At 44.4% G+C, this 25,708-nt stretch overlaps 1 protein-coding gene across 1 annotated transcript in view; it reads left to right on the forward strand.

Annotated features, from left to right (window-relative positions):
• The window catches only part of DMRT1 (doublesex and mab-3 related transcription factor 1), a 61,950-nt gene extending 36,766 nt beyond the window's left edge, over positions 1 to 25,184 (forward strand). Inside the window, exon 5 of the mRNA XM_072859423.1 lies at positions 25,045 to 25,184. Within this exon, the coding sequence (XP_072715524.1) occupies positions 25,045 to 25,184 (140 nt within the window). The remainder of the gene's footprint in view (positions 1 to 25,044) is intronic.
• Positions 25,185 to 25,708: the final 524 nt, after the last annotated feature.

Here is a 25,708-nt window from a genome sequence, read left to right on the forward strand (position 1 = left end):
CTTCCCTCCTCTCTGACCACCACTGAACAGTGACGTCTTCCTTTCTGCCCATTGGTCGGAGAAGCAGTTGGCTTTATGCTCAACTGCGGTTGACACTTTTTCTTGCATCCATCACTACTAACTCACTAAGAACTCTTACCAGTCGAGTGTTCTTACAAATAGACAAAAGACCTTATACCCTTTGTTCCCAAATGCACTTCAATAATTTTTCATCACTCTAGAAAAAAAAGTTGTGCGTAATGTGCCACTGATTTTTAAACTGCATAAATACTGTATTTTCAATAATCCCTGACTGCTTCTCCAGACAGTATTCCACACACAGATATTGTTCCCTAAGTTACACCATCAATCAGAAACCGACAAGCAGTGAGATGTAATTTACTGAGATCAAACAGCATTTTCCAGACTCTGAAGAAGTGTTTTTCCATAGCAGGGAGCTAGTGGGTGAAAGAGGCACCAATATTTTTGTGAGAAACTTGAACATGTGAGCAGGACCATACCCATTTAATGGGCTTCTTAGAGGCATCTTCTTTTTGTTATGCATGTTCTTGGAGGAGATGACTGCTTTTACTTTTTCCATCTATAGCCAAAATAATATTCTCAGGCTGCTAGTCGATGATTTACACTCCCATGACGTTTTTCTTCTGGTGCTTTTCACAGTCCTCAGAGAGTTTGACGTTTTTTGCCTCTTTATTGTCATTGTGTGAGTGCTGAGTCAGCCAGCAGGCTGTGGCCGGTGGATCCTGCACATTGAAGAGGGAGGTCCATTCCCCCGAAGTACTGACTGCCCATGCTGCAAGTGCTGTCTCATACAAAAGACACCTTCTTATGTGTTTCTCCATTGATCATTGGGCTGAACTTTTTGTACAATGCCTGACTGCTTTGTATGAAGCCTGGTGGCATGTTTCTGCAGGGTTAGTGGTGGCTACTTGCTAAAGACAACTCTAGTGCATGTTTTAAATAAACAAATCATATTTTACTCCTTCCTTTTCTGCAGTTGAAGTGCTAGCCATTCTCAGAGACTTGTCTTTCTAAGAATACATGTTCACAGATTTTTAGGTCCAGAAGGGAACATTCGGATCATGTTGCTATATAATGCAGACTGTAAAACTTCACCTAATAACTCCTGCAGCAAGCCCATAACTATTTTTTTTAAGATCTGTGTGAAGACTTACGTATTGTTAGTCCAGAAATTTTACAGGAAGGTAACAGTGCGTGTAGAAGAGCAACAGGTCAAAATAAAAAACTCATTTTGCAGCCAAATTTTCAAAACATCAGAAATCTGTGTCTTTAACAAAAAAGGTTGTTAAATTCCCAAGCACAAATCTGAGATGGTCTTACAACACATGCAGTCTATTACCCACACTTCAGTTGTAACTTCAGCTTTATAGAGGTTTTGCCAGTTCATGTATTATCTCAGTTAGTATTTCAGTCAGACTATTTCATTAATTTTGTTCTGCTAAGTTAACTGCCTGCTTAGACCAGTTATTGAAAGGGAGGAGAGATGAGCTAGCAGACCACTGATTTACACTTTCTTTGTTTTTATGAATGATGCGAAGTTCTCAGGAACCTTCTGACATTTGTACATGAGGTCATACCGTGTTACAGTGTGTTGCATATAGTAATGGGCTGACATTTGCTGAATGGCAAAACACCATCAGTCAACCTCCTTGCAATTTGAAGTGGTTCTAAGTAAAATGGTTTTGCTTCCAACTAAGCACAGCTGCTGCCCTTCCAGCTGAAACTGGAAATAATGGGGAGAAAAAGAAGATAAACCAGTGACAAATGGCAAAAGGATGTTTTCAGAGGGCTCTCTTACATCACCAGGTTGTAAGTTTTATACAATAATTTCTAGGTAGGAGAAGGATTTTGTACTCTCTACTTTCAAAAGATGTGTCCTGTCCTTTTTTCTGCAAGAGCAATGAGAGGAAAAGATGTATGAGAGGTTGTTATCAGTCCCTGTGTATGCAAAGCATATTTTAAAACATGTCTTTATTTTGGAAGAAGCCAAGCTGAGAGATCCTTGTGCAAGAAGTGGAGGAATTAGAATGGGTCACAACAGGGTATTTCATCTCCAAAAGCCAAGTGCCTTGTTCCCATTGATTTCTGTGGGACAGTCGCCCTTTTTTTTTTTTTTTTTAATGGGGCTTTTTCAGAATTGGAACACTGCCCAGAATTGGATAGCACCAGAATTGGATAGCTGATTTTTAATCATCCCCTCCTGCACTTAGATTTGTGAAATACGTGCACAAAACCTTGGTTTGAGAGAGCAAGAAAGCATATGCTTGGATCAGGACTGTGTACCTCACTCTGGGTCCTGTTTCCACTGAGCAAAAGTTGAGCATTTGCTTATCCGTATGGGAGTGTTCTCCAGGTTTGGGACAGTGGCATAAAAATTTAACATTCAAATAGAAGGGTGCAACAGAGAAACATCCCTGTATTTGCAGACACCTTTGATTTTAAAGTAGTCACCTTGCCTTAAAGTTGGCTGGAATAAAACCTCCTCTTTGTCATTATTATGTGAAATGTTAAGACAATTACTCTGTGTGTCTGTGCCCGTGGTGAAGGAGATGGCTTGCATTTAAAATGTTGTTCTAGCTGCTGAATGGATTTGAATTTTTATTTTCCTGTCTAAGTGTCAGGATAGTTGGAAATAGAAGTAATGAAGCACTGGAGCAGTGCTGTATTTGCAGCTTGAACATAAAGGAGCAGCCTCCTCCCAAACACAAATAAGAAAAACTGATATTAAGTGTTCATTTTGATACAGAAAATGTCAACAGTTTTGTGTACATCAGCAAACACCATTTTATGAAGGAGAACATTTCTGGTAACAGGTTTTTTTGTCAGCAGAAAAGCTTCCAACACTTTAAAAACACTTTTTCGCAATCCTTTCTAGAAGTTAGGTAACTGGTATGCCCAGTTTTACAGTTGTGGGAATCGAGGCAGCACAGACTTTCCAGGGTCTGCACTTGAAGACTCATGCTTGCATCTCTCTGCTTGAATGCCGTATGGAAAACAGTGCTGAGCCATTGGAGAAGCCTGCCCAAAGCGGAGCAGCTCTGTAAAGAGCCTTTTCCAGTTGTTTCACGATCAAGGGCATGTTGGAAACAGTCTCCCTGCTTAAGACAAAAAGTTTCATTTTGGCAAAAGCATTGCTGGAATGCAAGGAATGCCGTGTGCACCAGAAACATGCAGGAGAGGTCGTATGTTTCTTTCAGACCGGGTTACTGTGCACCAAAGATATGGCCCTTTTTTGAGGTTTCCTATGTATAGTATTTTTGCATGAACCTGTGCCCTTGAAATGCCATGCAAGATAAGAGTAACGCTCCAGAGCCACAGGTGGCACCTGGCTGTAGGATCAGAGAGGTCAAGGAGTCCTGGTATGCAAAAAGTCTTTGAGACCGTGCCCTTGAACCTGAACTGCTTTCTGCAAGTATTCAGGCTACGCAGATGGCACTGCAACAAAGCAGGCTGGTTTGGTAAGGCTAAGAAATTACCCCAAAGAGCGGAAAAAAGCCCTGCATCTATCTGCTCTTTATTTGCAGCCAGCTGACAAGGTGCACTGGCAGAGCTATCCTAATAAAGCACCTAGAGAAGTGAGGTACAGCAGCAGAAAATAGCCCAAATTTTCCTCCATCGGTGTAAGCTGAAGAGTAGCTGTTGCAGTCCCTCGGGGTCTGGGCGTTGTCAAGCCTGAGAGGTGCCAGTTCTACTCCTTTTCTACGCGCCTCTTCAGTAGAGCACCAGCAGAAACACATCTTGAATTTGGAGGGGTTTCAGCAGCAGAATATGTGGGGACCATATAATTTTGCTCCCAGAACTGATACAGTTCAGCAATATTTAGCTTGTGTGTTTTCTATGTGTGTGTCTATCTGTGCATCTTTTGCTTTAAAAGTGACCTCTGTTCAAGGGTATGCTGTCCTTAGTGATGAAGGAGCAAGCAGTGTTCGCTGAAACTCCAGATGGTATTTTCCACTATCCATCTTAAATAAAACTTTCACAAGTAAATTTTGAAATAAGACAAAAGAAGAAAGGAAGGGATAATCATCTAAATCTGGAGATCTTGAACAGTCAGTTCAAGTGGGTCACTTGATCTTTGCACAACTGTTCATCTTTTTTTGTCCTTTCTCATTGCTGCTACTTACAGTCCCCGATGGCTATGCTGTGTGCAGCTTCCCCTAGGCACTCATTACAAGGATGGCGAGCAGATTTTAAACAGCGTTTCTCCAGGCCTTGGCTTACACTGCTGGTTGTGCATGTGCATTGCAACAATTTACAGACCTTTTTTAGGCAGATGCCCTTTTAACATGCCATTTTCATTTTCAATAAAAAGTTGAATTTTGGGCTCAGCTGACTAGACAGTTGTTGGGTTTGGGGATTTTTTAATCTTTATCTTGTATTTTTTTACCAAGCAAGTTGCTAACCCTGATTTGTGACATTCTTATTCATACCTTGTTTCATTAGCTGTAACAGCAGCTATCAAAATACATTTGACAATGTGAGGCATATTCAGTATAAGCTCTGGCAACTAATTTTTCTGTGTGTTGAAGGCTTTTTGTAAATTACTGGTCTGTGTTCTAAATGAGGTTGGATTGGTGAAGATTTGACCAATATTAAAATAACTTTATGAGGTCTGATTGATAGAGAAGGGAATTCCTGAAAAGAAATTAATGTACGCATTTGCTTACATCCCATTTTGCTTCAGTTTATTCCTGATTAAAAGGCTTTTTTTCTTAGTTTCTTCTCTAAATGCAACCTTTATGTTACGCTCACTCAAAAGCACACAGAAATAAAATAATATGTGCAGCAAAGCAACTTGTCATTGGGAAATTGCAGAATTACAGGTTTGATTCATGAGTTGTGCTGATTCATGCCAGGGCGGCTGATGAGCCCTTGCTGTTTGCTCTCAGGGAAACTGCTGGTTGTGTCGCAGGAGCTGAACAAGCTGTATTTTTGCTGTTTTTTCCCCAAGCCTGTTTTTGTAGAAACACAGATGTTTTTGGAGTGAGTCTTTAGCATCCTCTAGGAGGAATGGTAAGCTCTCACGAAAACTACTTGTGAGTGCTTTCGTTTGACAGCTCCCTAGCAAGAGACAGTGGGACTGCCTGAAGCCTTGGGAGATGCCGGTGGGACCCCATCCACCCACACCAGCAAAACCATGTCCACCCAGAAGGTGGTCAGGCGGACAGTTGTTGAGCAGTGGGAGAAAGATTTTTATCATGGCATGTATTTATCCACGCTATAATATTTTGTTTGGATCAAAGGGTGCAGCGGTTTTAGAATTCAAGCCTGTGTTTCAGGCTTGCAGGCACTGGTTTGGTAAAACAAAGATTTAAGGAAAGTCCTTCTATTCTGAGGAAAGTCACATCAGCGATACAGTGGGCCACAGCAGGTGTGGATCCAAGGCAATAAATTTAAGCCTACTGCCAAAATCTCTACTTTTCTTAGTTTTCTTCTATGAAAAGAAGCTCCTGGTGTCCCATCAACCCTGGTCTGAAAACGACAGGTTTTGACACGCTCCCTTCGCTCCTGTTGGCTCTCGGTGAGAGCAGGGACCACGGTGAGCGATGCCACCTTGATGACATGCTGCAGAGTGCACGTGGCAGCGCTGGGTCCCACGCTGGGCATCAGCATCTCTCTGCGAGCCCCTGCTGTCCTGGGATAAGTAATGGCTCCGTTTGATTGCTTTCCCTGGACACCTTCCCTCTTTTCCTTTAGCTTTTTTTACAGAGGGAGGTTCCTTCTCAGTCCCCTAAATGCAGTTAGGAGCATTTTAGAGCCCCAGGTCGGAGACCAGTGGTTTATACCCACTGCAGCCCTGGACTTATTTTGTGCCTGTTGGAGCTGCTCTTTGTGTGGGACAGAGGATGTTACTATAGCTGGTGAGGCTGTGTGGTTTTTTTCCTCACACTTTAAAGGATGTTGGATACTTCACTGAAAAAATCCATCAGTTGAGCTGTTTCCTTTTACACCTGGTGTGAGTTTGACACTTTACTGCCCCTGGATACAGAACTTTTCCCACTGCAAGCAGAAATTGATAGAAATCATTAACAGTAAAACAAACTTTACCATAAAGTGATAAAACAAATGAAGACATCTTGTCAGGACAATGGTGATAACAGTGTGCTTACCCAGGCATGATTTGTAATTGTAACAAACAGTGGTACTGCTCGCCTCTTTGCTTTGCTTTAATGTGCAGTTGCATCCTCATAGCTTGACTGGTTAAGAGAAGAGAGAACTCACTCCATATTCAGCATATTCTGTGCGTGAGGATCTGCATAGAGCATCTTGCAGTTCACACCAGCTTTGCAGCTCAGGTGAGAGTCTCCAGCGGAGCTAATGCTTCTGCAGCCTCTTCTGCTTGTAAAGACATTGCCGTTAGCAACCCTTTGCAGATTGTGAGAAACTCTGGCAAAAGACGAATTTGCTACTGATCTCTAAAGAAAAGAGAAATGAAAATAAAAAGGCAGTATTTCTAAGGCTTTGTAGTGTAGAGCGGTGTAGATTGGCTTCACCTCTAGCAGGGAGGCGATGAGCAGCCGAATTGTGACTCTCTGCAAGAGGTTGTTGCAGTCCATGGCACTGCTCCCACACCAGAGTGATCTCAGGGAAAAGAAGGAAGGGTATCTCTCCCCACTGCCATGCTTGCATGCCGTGAGTAGTCTCCTTTCTCTGTGCATTATACCGTCGCAAGGGTGAACTTCTGACAGAAGAGAACAGAAGTAGCTTTCCTACAAGCAGTGGGCAAAGGAGCTGGGGGACGGTGGAGCCCTGTGTGTAGCTGCACAAGATACAGGGGAATCATGGTGTGTGAGCAGACGGCCCATCATTCATTCTGCCCGTTTTATAAATATGCATATTTATATTGCATGTGTAAATAATACCGGGGCGTGTTGCCTGCGAATGATGTATGTAGTCCTGCAGGGCAGGGTGAGGGGTGTATACCAAAGCTACTTAATGGGCTTTCTTAATTCAGCAACCATTAGCGTGCCTGCCCGTCAAATGTTTTTAATTCTACGCTTCAGTGTAACCGATGAGTTTATTTCCAGTGCTCCTTGCAGGCAGAGCTTAGGCCAAGTACAAGTTGAATAACCTTCAGGAAAGCTGTGCTGTCCTTCTGTCGGCCGCTGTCTTTGAAAATTGCCTGCAGAGTTAGTGAGCAGGAACAGTTAAGATTTACAAACAATGATGAAGCTTGTCATGCATCTTTCACCATTCATCATCTGGGTGCCGTGGCTGGGCGGTGAAGTGTTCTTCATAAAAACCAGCTCAGTGTGAAATACACCTCGCAGCAATGTTTACTGCTCTGAAACTCGTCAGCAGCCCTTTATAGTAAATCCAGATTGCGATGTGACATTACAGTATATCATTGCAGAGCGCGCTGGGGTTTACACTAGGAATGAGTGCAGTTCACACCAGATGAGATGTCGAAATTGAGTTATGTAGGAATTTGGCTGTTATATGGGGATAGCTTTTGTTTTCTGAGGACTGAAAGTTAGCTTTATATATATAATATATATAATCTACGCATACCTGTACTTGTGTGTGGGTGCCCATATCGATAGAGAGATATATATACATGGATATATGGATACACACATGCTATGCACACATTCTATATACAAACACTGTGTATGGTCAAATACAGATTTCTCTGATGGGACCCTGTCTTATTTTTATGCTATTTCTTAAAAGTATTTCAGTATTTCATTGAAGTGCTGCATTTTAGCCTTAGCTTTTCAGCAAAGTAGCCTTTTATTTTCAACAAATACTGTTGAAGATACAGTTCTTTGAGTATCGTAGTTTTATGATTCCTGGCTAGAAATACAGAGTGGGAATTTTCCTAAGAGATTCTTGGTTTAGGTTAATTCAGTTTTTTTGTAGGGTTGCAATAGCAGATGCTAACATTGAATTTCTCAGTAGCAAAGCCGGGGTACCTGTGAGACGAGTGTGTTACATACAGCTGGTGTGCTGCCTTTGGGAGAACGGGGCTGCGTGCGGGTGCACCCCATGGGCAGCCGAGCTCCGGCGAGGCAGAGTGCTGCAGGAGCCACTCAGCTGGAGGAGGTTTCTTCTGAGATGTAGAGATGATGCAGCTGGCTGGTAACCACCGAAACGGAGCTAAGGCCCCTTGCTGGGTTTTGGTTTGGGTGGGTTTTTGTTGGTTTTTTGTGTGAATGTTTCCCAGAGCTTGGGAGATGCAGCTTTGAGTAGAAGATTTGGGAGAAATTTAGCCAGAAACCTTGAACTACAGAAACTACAAAAGTTACTGGTACATCTGGCTGTGTGCTGGAAGGACAGATGTTCTCCCTGCTTGTTTTAGTCCCTTCAACTGCAGTGTGGACACGAGGTCATTGGGATAAAATAGTAGATGCCTTTGTCCAATTACATGAGTAGGAAGTCAGTGCAAAATATAACCAAGACGTTTTGTGTATGAGTAAATTGAGGCTGCACCTTTGGAGGTAAATCTGCTGTCTTGGGCATCTGGTAGTCTGAGAAATATCCCTGGAGTTAAACAGTAATAGCCGCATGATTGGCCTACAGACGAGGACAGTAACTTGCCTTAGTGAAAGTTAGGTACTTTGGTGGCAGTTAACTGATTAAGAAGAAAGAAAAGATTGGAGATAGACCAGAAAAATTTTTAAGTGCTTCCTGTGATGTTGTTATTTCAGTGCTATACTGCAAAACCTGGAAATTAAGGTATATTTCACTGTCTTTAGTGCTGTGACTGCTTTGTCCTCTGTGTTTGAAACAGAGCTGGCACGTTCTGGACTCTTCACCGAAGTCTTTTGGTTTTATTATTGTCTGGCTTTTCAACCAGAGGGAGAGATGGAGTATTTGAAATACTGTTATATTTAGTTTTAGATTTCTGAGACCCATGCTTGGGTATTAAATATAGTTCAGAAGTGGAAAAAGGAGTGGGACTGCAGTTGGTACTACCAGAGAGGAGACATAACTATACTTCATTTGTCCTCCTCAGCTGTTTCCAGCTCCTGTAGTTGTTTTTGCTTTGAGTGCTAATCCTGCAGTGAAATCATACTTTTCTAGCTCAGAACAGTTTCCACAAATGTGTTTGTTGTTACTGATTTTATTTAGTAGATTTATTATGTTTTTCTAAACAAACCAACACTGTAAAGTTTACCTTTCAGTCTGCTGCAGGCAGTATAAAGGTAAAGCTTCAGATCCAGTGATCATGTAAGTACGGAGGCTTGCAGGCATACCAATAGCATTCTAGACTTGTTTGTATTCAGAATTAGCTTAATGATTACAGTATTAACCTCACCTGCTTCTTTTCCGGAGGCTTTAAAGGATCCAGGGAGGTTTCTTAGGGATGTTGGGGGGGAGGGGGGGGAGGGGGGGGAGAGTGTAGAAGTGTTAAACATTATTTATGATTTTTTTTTACTTTCTCCTTTTGTTTTGAGCAGGGAAAGTTTCGATATCTTTTATGTTACTCTTGTGGCTTGAATTAGAGGGGTGGAGAGTAAAGCTGTTACTTATAATGTAGTGGTTTCGGGCGCCAGAATGTTGCATATAAAATCAAAGAAGGGATGTATTTCTTCACAACCTTGACTGCTTTATGTACGTGTTCGGTTTCTAGTAACTTTACTAAGCTGCAGTCTTCAGATATATGTAGTAAGCAGTGCCTTGGCATAGGGATGCTGTAATAGCCTTAGGAAGCTTGAGGTCTTTACGAATACATACTGAGAACACTATTGTAGAGCTTGTAATTTAATTTCCCATTCTTGCCAGTGACTCATTCCTCTTGCAGTGTCTGCCGTAGGTAGATTGAAAGAGAACTCCAGGAGTTAGGGCAGGAGTTGGGAAAAATACTCCAGAAAGGTGCCACATTAGCAGTATTTAGTGCAGTGCTAGCATCCAGTTGTTGCTATTCAGACATCTCCAAATTTGAGTTAAATAGGTAAGTGCTAGCCTGGACCAAGAAAAAAACCCCATATCTTGTATGCCAAGTTAAGTAAATTTTATGTTGCTTTCCCAGACACATACAAAGGCAGGGATGGCATTTTGGTACAGTGACCCTGCAGGGAAACAAAGCTGACATGTCTATAGAGCACTGTAAAAATAGTCCAGGAGGAAATTGCTCAGAATAGGGGGAAAAAAACACGCCACAAATAAGCTAACAGTGTGTTGGCTGATTATAATGACTGTCCTACAGCATCCAGGAGTTGTCAATCATACCTTAATGTTTATAGAAGTGAAAAGTCAATGTGTAGTTGTTTAATTTGACATGACTCTCAGGTTGAGAAAGTGTAATAGCTGGAGGGGACAGTTAAGTAGCTGTGCTCCGTGTCAGCCTGTCTCGCTCCGACTACTGCACTAAACGCTTTCCTGATGAGCGATAGATTTGGTTAAATACCAGGATAATTGCTAGCTACAGCATCCAGCACTCTTTTAATGCCTTGTACTACATCTGTATTAGCTCTTGCCTGAGGCTGTTTGAGGTTTCTGCAGGGAAGAAGGCATGTACATTCAATTACATTGTTCTCCTTCGGGTTTTGAAGGGCAATTGTTGCAGAGCTAAATAGGCTATAACAAATTATATTTCGTTTCTTCCAAACCTGTTGAGGTACATCAGACATGCAAGTGTTACAGCTGCTTTCTGCTTGTAAGTGACATTTTGATAGTCTGCTGTACCGAGAACGCACAAAGAACTATTTAGACAAAGTGTTTTTTCACCTGAAAAATGGAAGAATACCAGACTTGTCTTGCTACGCTGGTGCAAAGCCGGTGAACTTGTTTTGCATGCTATAAAAGTATTTGCTTCCCCTCGCTTCTCCCACACATGTAAATAAGATCATACACAAATGCGTATTCATGCTCATGGTGCATAATCGGAATAGGAGAGGGCCTCTGCTCTCCCCTCTGTAATTAGGAGGGTGTCAGCATTTTCATTAACCTTCTAGTGCTGTTGGTGTTTAAGGAGAAGACTTGGAGTGCCTTGGTAGTTTCTGTCAGGGCGGTTGCCCGCTGATGCCCATGAGCAGTCGCACGGCCGGTGTGCAGTGAGGCTGCCGGGCGCTGGCATGGCTCTGGCTTGCAGAGCGCGTTCCTGTGGCGTCACGGCTCGTGCAGGGTGGCGCGGCCGCAAGGGACGTGCCAACCGATCCCTGAGGCTTCCCTGCAGTGTACCCCACCTCTGCTCCAAAAGGGTCTACCCCGCTTGGCACCTACAGGTTGGGCAAGACCTCTGCTCCAAAAGGTCTACCTGGCTTGGCACCTACAGGTTGGGCAAGACCTGTGCTCCAAAAGGGTCTGCTCCGCTTGGCACCTACAGGTTAGGCAAGGCATGAGAAAAGCAGAAAGCATCTGAGCACAGGTGGGCGTATTACAGCTCACTTTTAAAATGTTCGAAAGGGATTTGTTGGGGACAGTATTTATTTTTGAAATACACTTACCTTAAAAATCTGAAAAGATCTGGAGATTGGTTTTGAAGTATCTTCAGAATTGAATACTTCATTTGTTGAGATTCATTTTAATACGGGAGCTGGCAAGAGTGGAAGCCAAGTTAACCACGTAGGACTCCCGGTGGGTCATTTAGAAATGAAACAAAAAATTGTGATTTTGTTTCTTCTTTAAGATTGTCATTTAACATATTTATTTCCTGCTTTTTTGTAATTTTACGATGCCAATTTTAAAGCTCTATGCCTGATGTTTATCTCACAGTATCTGTTAAATCAGTTAAGCTTCCCAAGTAGAAGGTTTGCATAAGGTCTGAATCACACCCCATATGCTGTGGGAAGCAAGTTTATTTACCCCAAGCATGGCACTAATCATGTCTTAGACTGCTGAAAGTGAAAGAATATTTTTATCCCAGTTTGTCACTAGTTTTGTTTCCTTTCTGGACATGAAAGAAAAAGAAAAATCAATGAGCTCTCTCTCCTGTTCATTTATAAATCATTTTCCCTTTCAAGTTCTGTCTCAGAGCAGTTGCAGACACTGCAAGGAGTGTTTTATTTTCCCACTCTGAAACAACTGTTTACACTAGATTTTTTTAGTGTATTTTTGTATTGGCTTTTGGCTATATTAAGCACATTTAGATAAATTTCAGTCTGAGACAGATTTGAGCTACCCTTAAATACAGTTTAAAACCTCCTAAATACTCTAAATTGAAACTTTGCTCATCTCAGCTTTTGCTGTCCCCTCTCCTGGACAAATAAGAACTTCTAGTTCATAAAGGTATCTCTACCAGCTGTGACAAACACACCTTGCCCCTACTCTTCCCTGAGTCACAAGTGTTTCCAGGGACTTCAGTTTTGTGGATTGAGTCTCTAATTTTTCCAAGGCAAATGCTGCACGTGGGTTTGTGCAAACAGAGTCTACATCGGAATGAAACAACACTGGCTTGTTGGCTGTATTCCTGTTACGTGGGTATTTCTGTAGGGACTAACCCAAATGAAGCTGTAACTGCCCAAACTGTAGTTAGAAAGGAGTGAGAATGTGGGTTGGCCTCTCGTTGGAAAGTAATTACCCCTCCTCAGCCATGGGGCTGACCTCTGTACCTCTGGTTCTTAATTGTCCAGCTTGGATCACTTCATCTGCTTTTCTTGCTGCATTCAACCGCTGTGCCCGTCCTCTACATGTGTGGAGGAGACAGAGGTGCCCACCTGCCCCATCCTCCAAGGCAGGGAAGAAGCCTGCCTTGACCCTGAACAGCACCAGGTTCTCAGTTACTCTGCATGGTGCAGCCTCCTGCAGCCCCTGCCCTTCACCGCCCTGTGTCTGCAGTGGGTTGCAGCAGGGCTGTATGATGCAGCAGAACATAAGCTCCACCTTTTGCTTCCCTTCTCTCCTCCCTGCCTTGCCCTTACAGCATTGAATCAGTTTTGTATTGACCAGAGTTGCATTTCAGCGCTGTTCAGATTAACTGAGGTACAGCGTTGGAGTGGTCCTCTTGAAGGAAGGCAGTCTTCAACATAGCCACCAGTGTTTGGATTGGCCCACTAGACCCAAGGAACCTGTCTTAAAGTTTTCTCTACAACAGATGACAATAATAACATTCTGGTTTTCTATTTATTTATTTTAGAACTTTTCTGCCACTTAAACATGATTTAAGGTTCACCTTCCTGACTTCAGACCATGGCAAGCAAGGGCAAGGCCATGTTGAAAATTGGTCAGGTACACTCAGGCCCATTCCAGTAACCTTAGTAAGGAAAGATGGCACAAGAGCACTGAAGTGACCTAGTACCCTTGTAGGGAACTAAAACAACCGAGGTTTTTAGGTCCTGTTGACCCACAGCTTGTAGACCGCTAACTGTGATCTCAGGGGAGTTTGGCCCTTCCTAGCAAGGCTGCTGCTGTCAGGATCCTGAAGGAAGTGCTGGACACTGGTGAGTTGACCATCCCACCAAGTCTGCATCGCCACAGCTGTAGGAAGTCAGCAGGACCTCCTGGGCCTTGGGAGATGCTGCTGGCAGCACCAGCAGCATCGTTAGGCGCAGCCCATGCCCTCCGGCCGATGGCACACGGTCAGCCGGAGGCTGGCCCTTCACCTCGGAGCAGGACCAGCCTCTGCACCGCACCAGCGTTTCACAGTCTGCATTTAATACTGCTATTGCGATCGTGGAAATAAATATAAATATAACTCACTGGGTCTGTCTTAAGCCTAATGTTGTGTGAAACTTCATTTAACTTATTTGACTACCTCAAAAATGTTTTGTGTTCGGTTTTTGTCCCTATTTTCTCAAGTATTGTGACTTATTGCAGTGAGGTTCCTAAACTTTGGAGGGCATAAATCTCACTTTAAAATAAGTAGCAACATTTTTACTCTGTTCATGCATATACCCATCTTGTGCTGCGTATTTCATCAATACTTGTTGAACCATTTTACTGCAAATCTGCTTGACTTGCTTCCAAATTAAAGTTAATATTGAAAATGGTAATGCCATGGTAATACTAAGTCACTTTAAAGCCTTCTGGGCTTTTTAAACTGCAGATTCACTTAAATTGAGAGTGGTAAATGATAAGGCTTCTTCTTTCTTCCCTCTTGTTCAATTTTGAGCACAGTCATTCCTGAGTACAGTCTTACTCATGCTGCTTTTGCTAGTGTGGTATGAGTTGCAGGTCCTTGTTTTCTTCCTTCCCAGCAGAGAAGCTTGCATTATAAGAGCATTAAAAAAAAAAAATCTATTATTTGCAAGTGAAAAATCTATTGTATCTACCATAACAGATCACTTTCATTAGACTTAGCATTTTCTCTGATTGTTTAGTAAACTCTTGATTTGCAAAAGCTTGCAAATCATGTCCAAAAAAATCTTTTATGCTGTATAATATGGCACTTTTGCACTGAGACAGTATTTTCTAAAATTAAGACTGTCATTAAACCTGAAAGAGCTCAGGCCATCATTATTAGCTATTTGGTTAGTCTTTGAGCATTAGGACTTATGACAACGGGCATGGATTTCATCCTTGTTTTATAGATTGAAAGTGACATTGTCAACAATAAAAATGTAAAGAGGGGTGACCAGAATTAACATTTACATTTATACGGCTAGTCCTGGTGTTGCGCAAACTGTGATATCCTCCTTTTTTTTCCTGTTATGCTAGTGAAGATTAACAGCCTTTCTGACCCAAGAGTGGAGAGACGTTCAGCCAAAATAGTGTTATGTTTGGATTTCTGTGCTGAACACCAAAAAGTTATACGTGATTATTAAAGCTCTTAGGATCCTATTTCCTTCCTTTAGTATAGCTACACAAAGGAGAAACCTTGTGCCTTTTTTTGTCTCTCCACATATTCTGCTGCTTGATAACGTTAGCCTGAACCTTGAGTGCACTCTTTCCTTTAAAATTACCATTGCTTTTCAAAAAACATTTTCTTGCCACAGCTATTGCCAATGGCAGTGCATTTTCTAGGTAGGACAATTGATGCTTCTAGAGGTAGTTATTCACAAGGAACTTCTTGTTTAGACAGGTTTTAAATGTATATACAAAGCAAAACAAAGGCAACTGTATTGTTGCCTGATGCCCAGAAGCAGACGAGGAGTTGGGAGTCACTAGCTGTCTCCTGTGTTGCACTAGGAGATAGATGTAGCATGTGAGGTCTTTCCTCAAAACAGCGAGCAGCCGCCACATCTGTCCGCCTGCACCCTGCAGTGTCAGCAGTCATCCCACAAAGAAGCAGCGGGCAGCCTTTTGTCCAGTCATTCTCACGTGCTGCTGTGCAACAGCCGTGATAAGCGCATGCGACTACATTGCCACTAGTTAATGGCAGCTGGGGGTGTCCATTTCAGTCACCTCTGTGTGGCATTATCTGTGGGTTAGGTGGTGTTGGGGATGTATTGAAAAGCCTGTGTCGTCAGCGCAGGAGAAGATGCAGACCCCAAAGAAGATGGACAGTAAGCAGTCTCCATAAAATTAGCATGAGGTCCCCAAATTATGCCTGAGGGGACTATAGGCTGCAGAGAGATGACACCGTGTTCTCTTCTTCAGAGCTGGCTGGAAATTGTTCTGACAAAAACTTTTGCTTTGGAAAAAATCCAACCCACTGGTTGTTTTTGCTGAAATCACATGTTTCTGCAAACTCACAGCGGGACAAGTGGAGGATTCAGCTGGACACCTGCCTTCTTTCCTCAACAGGCTCACATGGATGGCGAGTCCATTTGTTCAGCCTGGAGAAGAGAAGGCCCCGGGAACACCTTATTGCGGCCTTTCAATGCTTAAAGGGGGCTCATAAGAAAGATGGGGACTGACTTTTTACTGGGGCCTGTGGCGATAGGACAAGGGGTAATGGTTTTAAACTAAGGGAGGGTAGATTCAGACTACATATTGGGAAGATACTTTTTACGATGAGAGCAATGAAACCCTGGAACAGGTTGCCCAGAGAGGTGGTAGATACCCAATCCCTGGAAACATTCAAGGTCAGGTTGGACGGGGCTCTGAGCAACCTGATCTAGTGGAAGATGTCCCTGCTCATTGCAGGGGGTGTGGACTAGGCCTTTAAAGGTCCCTTCCAACCCAAACTATTCTACAATTCTATGATTTCTGTCCCTAGATTTGGAGTTGTAGGCAGTCTGTTGCTGGTTTTGCCTTGCCACTGGAAGTTGCTGTCTGTTCACGTGGTTGTGTGGCCTCTTCTGAGCTGGATCTGTGGAATGGTTTGTTTTCTTTTTCACAGGAAAAAAAGACTTCTTTTTCAAAAAACATAGTTCGTTTCATGGATCTGGCTGTGAAGGTGGCCACACAGGACGAGCGCATGGGGCACTGAGATCCTTGTCTTGCTGCTGCGCCCAGCGATGGGAGAGCCTAGAGAGTCCCAAGCCTCCAGGCCACCTAGCACAGCAATTGTGTGCAAAACCAGTCCTGGGAGGATAAAATGCCCAGAACAGATGTTTGGGCATGCGCACCAGCAGCTGGCAAGATAATTAGATATTTCTCATGAGAAATGATTGATATATGTGTGTTTTAATCTTGTTGTTGGAACAGTTTTTAATTACTATAGGAGTAAGAAAAGCACTCTGAAAAGTGGATTTGGAGTCCATTTTTTTCTCAGAGCTGCCTGTGTCTTTTCCTAGTCTTCTGAGTGCAACACACCAGGGACATCTTTTTTTGATGGAGAATCACTCTCCGGTGCTGCGTGTGGAGTAAAGAAGTAGTATCCAACCTCCAGGAATAAAGAGATGAAAGGTCCCAGCTTTGTCATAGCCTTGTTACCTGAGGAACCAAATTGCTTCATTCCTCCAAGATTCCTTGCTTCTCCTCAGCTGGTGGCAGATCTCCAAATACCCCCATCCCTCACAGCCACTTTTTTATATGTCTTTCCTGGAAATTGTTGCCTCCTCATATGTTTCCATGGCTGCTCTCTAATCTTGAATCTTGAAATTGGTTGTTGGTTTTTTTTCCCCCTCCAAAAGCATTTCTCCTTATATGTTTTTGTGGCTGCTCTCTAATCTTGAATCTTGAAATTGGTTGTCGGGTTTTTTTCCCCCTCCAAAAGCATTTCTCCTTATATGTTTTTGTGGCTGCTCTCTAATCTTGAATCTTGACATTGTTTGGTTTTTGTTTTTTTTTTCTCCAAAAGCATTGTCTCTTTGTTGGCCTCTGGTTTAGAGCACAGCCATGCAAACGATTGGGTTTGGCCTGCCATGGTGGACTATGAATGTCTGAGGGAAGTAGGGATCTCCAAAAGTAAGTCTGCTGGTAGTCATAACACAGAGTCACAGCCTGAAGGAGAGGGATGTGCATCTTTCCATTACTGGCAATACAAAACCAAGGGGGCTGCATGTTCAGCAGCAGAGTTGGTTCTCCAGTGTAATTACCCGTGTTGCTGCGCAAATGTGTGCACAGGACAACGCAGGGTTTAAGTAAGTGACTGGAGAATGGTAGGGAAGGAAAAGGGAGATGCCTTTGGTATTTTATCGTGATGCCTTTTCTTTGTAGTGTTACTAGTAGGTTAAAAATACCTCAAATCTGTGACCTCATCTCAGCTCTTTTGTGATGCGGAGGTTGTCATGCTTCTTGTGTAATCGTACAGAATGCTTACACTTAGAGATGACCCAAAAAAACCTCTACAGAGGTGCACTTTCTACCTTGTTACCCAGCAGTGGGAAATGTCTGCTTCACATTGAGATGTCCCGTTCCTGGAGAATGTTTTGCTTCTTATCTTCCAAAACAGAAAATGTCTGTGTGAAACCATTAAAATCGTGTCTCCTTATTGAGAGAACGAGCCATCAGGGTTCCTGGCAGTGGAATATAAACTGGGGAGCTTTCTGTGGAGTTGTAGTGATTTATATCTTGCTGAGGCCTGGCTTGGGCAGAGTGAGCATTTCTGGTGAATACCTTGCACAAGAGGTGAGTAACCATTCACTTCTGCCAACCCAAAAGCAAGCTTTTACCAGCTGAATTCTACACGTTGCCTTTCCATCATTCAAAGCAAGGGTACTGATCTCAGCACACCTGATCCTCCTGAAGTTTTTCTGAGATGGTTCACCCTCTGCCTTTCCTAGCCTGCAGCAGTGGCTTAGTGGCATCGAGTTAGCCACAGAATGTAACACTGGTGATAGCAGAGAGCGTTGGTCCATCAGTACTGCTCTGCTCCGGATCGTGTCTGCAAGCATGTAGGGCGATTGCTTTGTAATGGATTGGTATAGTTTCAAGGTAGGTTTTCGAGTCTCAGGAAAAAAGCCTGTGCTTCCCAAATGTCATCTTTGCATCATCCCTGTCTAACTGGTGGTGGGTGAGAAGTGGAAAGCCTTGTTTGATTGTTTCACGTATTATTGTAAGAGAATTTAAAGCCAGAGGTGAGGGAGTCAACAGGAGGATATTTTCTTCAGCTTCTGGTTTCTAATTACATCAGTTACAGCCCTGCCTTCTTAGATGCTAAAAGTACAAGCATGAACTGGAAAAGAATGAGATAATCTGCGGTAAAGCACGCTGAATAAAGATCTCCATTCAGATCTTTACCTTTTATCCTGAGTTCCTAATGCAAAGAATTAATGCTATTTGAAAACACACAATGAATGTGCCCTGCTGTGGGCATCCAAGATAATCCTAATTGCTTTAAATGTTAGTGAGAAGGGTAGGTGTTTGAGAAGGGGAAAGGCCTCTACTGTGAAATAGTGTATCTGTGTTAAGAGACGCAGATGGGACGTGGTTTTGGTTCCAGATCCTTAGGCTTGTTTTTATTTTTGCATTGAAAAGCAAATGCTTGTTGCTCTTGAAATTTCTTGTCAGCGGTAAAATATCCACTGACATACATTTCTAGAACTGGACTGGTTGCCCTTGTGTTAATAACATGCAAAGCAGAAAAGGAGGAGCCCTCCCATTTTCTCGTAAGTTGGTCCATGTTACAGTCAGCACAGAACAGTCCACAGTATATTGATCAGAGCACAAATCGCAAAGACGTTTCGGCTGGTGTATGTGATACATGGAGTTCAGTTTCAAGGCAGATACATAGCTGAGTTTTCATTAGGCCCTTATAACTATTGGGTATCAGCTTCCTGTTGGACTAATGTCTCATCTTACTCTCTGCTGTGCATAACACTGCTTGTAAGAAGCCTGCACCCATGCTATGTTGTGGTGACCAGCTGCAGCGAGCAGAAACCCTTGGCTTCAGGTGGGCTTCCAGAATTTGTCCCTGTGGGAGCCATCACCTGGTCCAGGCCTGTGATGAGGCCTGAGGGTTGGGAGGAGAAGGACAGTCAGTACAGAACAACTTCAGCACGTTTATGCACTTGCAGATGTTGGCAGAAATTCTCAGTCAGTAGGAACCATTTCATCCCAGCATTCATCCTGAGCAAGAGAAGGAGACGGCAATGCTTTTTTAGGTTAGCTCACACAGAGTAGAAGCAAAAGAACTAAAGGATATTGGGGATTCACCGAGTGTGAACATCCTTCAGAAACGTGAGTTACTGCAGCTTTACAAAATACGTATCTTTGTGTTCAAAGGAAACCTTGAAACCACAGCTGATGAAAGTTTGTCTCTTAATTTTCTTAAGGTTTTGCAGCTTCTCTGCCATAGGCTCCTGACTGCTGGTGTCCTAGGTCTGTGTAGAGCAGAATACCAGAGTATGAGACTGATCCCCTTGCATGGCTGGTTTATGAAGAACAGCCTGCCACTAATGCTGGTTTCTTCACCCTAGTGTAAGTCAGTAGTCCTCCGTCTTCTCAAATAGTGCATTCACACAGGAGTGAATCACATGAGAGATTCAGTGAAGATAGATTTTCTTTTTGTCCTTTTGTTAATTAACTCTGTGCTTAAAGAGTTGAACATTTGGGAACATAGGGTTAAGCACTCCAAAGGTGAAAGGCAGCTGAATGGTGATTGCTTAGGATAACTTAACTTGGCCTTTCTGCCTGTGTTTGCATTGAGATTTCATCTTGCCCATCTTATGATGATCTACAGCAAAGTCAGGACAGACCCTGTGACACTCCTGTTGCCACTCTAATGCTTTCTCCACAATAGGAAAATTGTGGTTTTCTCTCACTCTCTTTTTTTGTGTGTCTTCTCAGTTGCTGAGCCAGCAACTGAGATGATTCATTTGGTTCTCTGATTCTGAGTGCCTGGTTTTGCAGCAGTAACCAGGGGTTTTTTGTTTGGTTGATTTGGTTTGTTTTTTTGATCTAAAGCTTGGTCAGGCAGTTGCCATGTGCTGGTAGTTGCTGTAGCTTGGCAGGCTGTTTGCTGGTGGTGTGTAGTAGAGTCAGCCCTCCAGGGTCAATCTGAGCAGTGGAGTGGCAGGGTACCATCGACTTGGGTGGAAACTGGGCAGTGTTTTCAAACTGAATTTGAGCCGCGGTATTTCCAGGCCACCGAGCCAGCCTGTCTTCAGAGCATTGCCAGTCACCCCACTGTGTCCGATAGCAGCACTGAGAAGACTGGTGCCAGTCCTTGAGATGGTAACCTGGGGAGAGTGCCCGATGCCATTCTCTCTTGTTCCACCCTTCGTGCAGGTCGCGTGGCTTGCTTCTTGGTTTGACTGCCACCAGTTTCCCAGACCTGTTTGTTTTTCAGGACACTTCGCATAGGATCTGTGGAGCCTGGAGTGCAAGTTACTGCTTGCTTAGACAGCATCCATTTCCAGTGGTATTTGCAAAAGGAAAATGCTTTGGCTACAGGGGAGAAGGTACCATGAAGAGCAGTTCCTGTCCGCCCTCATGCCGAAAGCCCAGGCATGCTTTAGTGATGCTCCGGTGCCCTCGAGCTGCCAGTGGCAGTCTGGTTCCGCTGCCCTTCATCCTGCACACATGGCTGTGTGCACACCGGGAAAAAGTGCATGGGCCGTAGCAGCATCTCGGACTGGCATACTTACTTATTTTCCTTTTCCCTGAAAAAGAAGGTGAAAGAGTTTTAAAAAATGGATTGTACCTCTCAACTTTAAATCTTTAAAAGTTGCTCCTTAGTGCGAATTTAATAGTTTTTTAAATGTAAAGTCCGGAAAATATTTACTTTTCAAGCGTGAATATCCTTCGGCTTTCTCACATCACTGAAAGTGTATTATTATTTTCAGTCCATTGAATTCCAGGGATCACTCACGTTAAAAGTCAATGCAGTTTCCAGTGTCAGAAGATGTAAGGTTTTGTGTTTATGGTTGGAATCCCTTCTCGCTTCTTTTCCTGTGTGATATTAGCCAAATTTTTCAGATTCATGTGGCTCAAAAGTATTCAGGTGCTTTCCCAAGGGTAAAAGGTAATTAGATCGAGGAATGGTCTTTAAAAACTGTCACAGACCCAATTCTGGTACTGTTATTTACACAGATAAGGGCTGTGTAACAACAGTGGGAGGATCAGCCGCAAGCCTCAAACAGATGAAACTCATAGACTTAAATCAAAAAGAACATGGGTTTTGTTTCTTTGAACTTGGAACTTCTACATTTTATTGCTGTGTGATTAAAGCGCTGGAACAGAATTGCTCATTTCCTTTTTGCTGCCTTTTTATAGCTACAAGTCCCAATCCGAGTATCTTGCTCTTATTATCAGCATTGCACCTACTCACTGCTCCTTGCTTGACTTCGGTGACTGCCACTGGCTGCAGTGGAAATCTGTCCGAGTAACAGTGCAGGTTTGGATACAGGAGTAGCACTCTCGTCTGCTAGAGGTAATATCTCGGTGTTGCCAGCTTGCTTTTAAAATCTGTGTGGCTGTCATTACATGCCCGTATGCACATTTAGAGACCAGCATATATAGCCCAAATTGCCTAACCGTCAAAACTGTGATCAGTTTGAAAGTCAGTGGAAAAACAACCCATGTTACTGAGATGAGTGCTTTAGACCCTGAGGAGGTTTGTGAGACCAACCAGTTGGTGACTGGCGCTGTTCCCATGTAATGACGCTTCCCATTTGAAGTTAAATCGGGATGTCTGATGCCCCATGAGAAATGTTGGAAGGCTGGAGGAGCTCCACTGGTCCAGAAGGCTTAGGAGCCACTGCGTGAGGTGCTAAGAAACAGATGTGGGTGCCTGTCTACCAAAAAAGTTGCCCTCTGTGTCATTCCCCAGGTTTATACTAAATTAACGTAGGGTTGCTGAAAAAATAGATCATAAAAACAAAGTGGCAGTTTTGCTGTGGTAGAGTTTTGACATCCGTGCTGTAGCATGTTGGGTGGGTTTTCTGTTTGATTCTTTTCGTTTAGGAAAAAAACTTTCTGTAAGTTTGTCACAGAGATTTATAGATCTCAGTATTTAAAAATGGGCCTTTCCATCACTCCAGGCACATGCACACTAAAAATATTAACAAATCCTTTAAAATAAATAAGCCTCTTGCCCATTTGGCTACTCAGGAGTAAACAAAAAATTATCCCCTTTCAACCTCAACCGCTTCCTTCATACTTCTGCCCCAGAGCCTGGGAAGACAGAGATTCCTTACAGCACGTCCTAAATCTTAACACATTGGGCTTTGCTAAATCAGAGCAGAACAAGGTTTCAGGATCAGAGGGCTGAGCCCGTGAGCCAGCCAGCCCTGTTGAAGCCACACTACTGTTTGTTTACTACATAATGCAAGGTACCTCATGGAGAAAGAGATGATTCCAGATGCTGGATGTGGCCAGATCCAACCAAAGCTGGTGTTGTTGGCAGGCACAAGCTAAGGCCCTGAATTACCATTGAGGAGCTAGTCTCTAGCACACGTCGGGAGAGGTGCCGATTGGTGCATTTTCTGTAGGTAATTTCCCCCTTGACATTGGGGTGTGGACCTACAGAGCATCTCTGCTTTGTCATTTTGTAGTAGTCAAAGCACAAACTACTCCAACAAGTTACTCACCTGAAATAAGGCATGGTGTGTGCTTCAGATCGTGGGAGTGTGGTGCAAGACTGGAACACCCAATGAGCATGTTTGTGCTGTGAGCCTGTCTCATCAGGTGAGCCAGCTTCCCTTCCAGAGGAGCAGAAATGTTCCTCTGTTCCTCCACTCATTTTCCCTAACCTGCATGTTTGCATCTGCTTCAAGTCTTAGGAGCTCTTAGGCAGTGGTGAAATCTCAAGCACAGACTTAGCAGAGGAGGTGGAGAGACAAGTTGCATCCTCATCCGGACACTGAGGAGATGTGACTTCTCCTTGGACTCCACTGTCAACCCCACTTAGACACTGAAAAGGGGAGGTGGGAAACACAGCATCAGGAATCGCCTGGTATGTTCTCATGGCAGAAGAGAGCTTGGCTCTTGCACCCTGCAAGGAGTGTTTCTGGTCCTGCAGTGCGTCTGGGTTTCAGGATTGGTGGGCTAGAAAAAGTAAAAATTCAGAGTTATTCCCAACTGCAGGTTACCTAAGTGCTGTTCTATCCTGCTCTAGGTACAAATCAGTGCCTTCCTCGAGCAGTCCAATGGTTATTCAGGCCCAGAGATGTTGGACACCTGTTGGGCTGTTTTGTGCATTTGACCACATAGCAGAGGAATACGTGATGCTGCAGACCCAGATTCCTCTTTCTGTGTCATTAAACCATCAGCAGCATTTGCGGGATGTCTAAAAACTGTTGGAAGTTTCCTGGACTACTTTGTCACTCCCGAGTAATGCACTAAGCGCTGCATTCTTTTCTTTTTCTTTTAGCTAGGAGAAAATGTAGTATGGGGTTAATATCCCATTCATCAGGTTACAAAAAAAGTTTTATGTCAGATCTAAAAGACAATAGCAGAGTCTGCTTTGGCGGAGTGATGTTAGAGCCTTACTTGTCCCTTACATGCATCAAAGGAGAGATTTGCATGAAATCAAGGAGCCAGGTTCTGCAATGTCGAAAATGAGCAAAACTCTCTGACAGTGACAGAAATTGGTATTTCATCTAGCCACAGGAAAAGTAGGTGAAAATGATACATGAGACCTCAACTCCATAATGTCTTTTCCATCTCTTGATAACCAGCGTCATGTTTAAAATAAGGACAAATTGGGAAGCTGAGCTGCAAATGGAAGTTACCGCAGAAACAGACGATACTACAGAAATGGGATGTTGGTGGTTTTTTAAGAGAGCGTTTCTCATTTTCCCAGTGACGGGGTAAACCCAGGTGGCTGCTGTTTGCTTTCCTTGAATCTTGTTGGATTTGTCTGGCTGTGAAAGTCAAGCCTGACCTTCTCTTTTTCACTGAACTTCAGACGTGCTGGAAGTCCCCACCATTGGGAAGCACCCAGGGCTCAAGCGTGGAGGAGCTGCTCGCTTTGGCACAGCGGTAGCTGTTTGGGGACAGTCTAAGCCTCAACTCCATATTCCTTGTTTTCGCACAGTTGTACTAGATTCATCATGGCTTCTAAAAAACAAGCAATGGTTGTAAACAATATTCTCTTTTAAAAAAGATCACTGCCTGGTAATATTCTCCACTAAACAGTAAAATCCAGAACGTGGTAAGTATTGATGATTAAGGTGTCAGGGGCCCGTGGAGCTCCCGCTGTGATTTAGTTCCCTCCGACTGCCTCAACTACCGATGTATTTTGCTAATTACATCATAGATTTTCGTATTGATGAACAGAATCTGAATTAACACGGGAAGCCCTAATGTTACCCTTTCACTATTATTGTTGTACAAGAAGCCATGGCAGATGCTGGCAGTTAGTTACACAAACATTAGTATTAACGATTGGCCATTTGGAATTGGTGACAAACTGCCGCCCGCCGGAATCCTGAGCCTGAAACCAATCAGGAAGTTAATGAGGAGAGAAATTACCACTGCAGCTTCCCCTTAATTATATTCACGGTAGGCAGGAAGGGAGTGTTGGGGGTGGATCTCAACTCATCTAAGGTTAGGAAGGTCAGAGGCCCTTTTACTTGGCTTTTGTATCTACTGCAAATTGCAATGTTGCAACCGTTCCTAGCACTATATTAGTTTTAAATTCTTTAATATCTGGCCTTAGCCTCGGGCTGCCCGAGCGGGGGCCTCGGGTCTGTGGACAGGTCGGTGTCCAGGGGGCGGAGGGGTTGCGGCCTCCAGACCCGAGGCTGTTTCCCCCCCCCGTCGTTACTCCCGCTGCATTCACCTTGGCCGGAGGAGGGGGGACGCAGGGGGGGGGACCCCCCTCGCCCCTCATCCCGGGGAGGGGAGATCTGCGTGGGTCCCCTCTGGTCGCGGGGTGTGTCTCAGGTGCTGTCTTTTTTTTCTCTCTCTTTCCCCCACCCGCAGTGTTTTCGCCGCCCAGCAGCCAGGACTCTGGCCTGGGGTGCCTGTCCAGCAGCGAGAGCACCAAGGGGGACCTGGAGTGCGACCCCCCCCCGGAGCCCGGCGCCTTCGTGGTGAGCCCCGTCCTGGAGGGCGGCGAGTAGGCTCGGCTCGGCTCGGCGGCCCTCGCCCGGGGCCGGGCGGTGCAGCGGCGTTCACGGTTTGCTTGTTCTGCTTGGGGGTTGCGGGGGGCGGGCGGGGGGCGTTTGGTTTCTCATTTCCAGGAGCGGGGCGGGATGCCGGCTTCCCCGCGGCCGGCGGGGCAGCTCCCCGGCTTCCCCGTGGGGCAGCTCCCCGCCGCCGCCCGGGCCGGGTGCCGCGTCCCCGCGGCGGGGAAGCCGGCGCTGCGCCTGCGGGGCGGAGGGCCGCCGTCGGGGCGACGGCAGAGGCGGAGAGACCGTCGCCGGAAGGCGGGCGGGGGCCGCGGGGAGCGGGGGCGGCGGTAAGGCGGCGTCCTGCGCCCGCCCCGCGCCGCGCAGCGGGGCCGGTGGCCCCTGGCTGGGAACATCGCGCCATTTCGTGTTCTTAATGGTTCCTTGCAGGCTGGTGCTGCTGCTCGGCCCCGGGCGTTCTCTTCGCGTGTCGCCAAATTAACATATTTTGCATATTACAGTTGAGTGCCTTGCCT

The sequence above is a fragment of the Ciconia boyciana genome, chromosome 4, assembly GCF_034638445.1.
Source record: "Ciconia boyciana chromosome 4, ASM3463844v1, whole genome shotgun sequence".
Lineage (NCBI taxonomy): Eukaryota > Metazoa > Chordata > Aves > Ciconiiformes > Ciconiidae > Ciconia > Ciconia boyciana.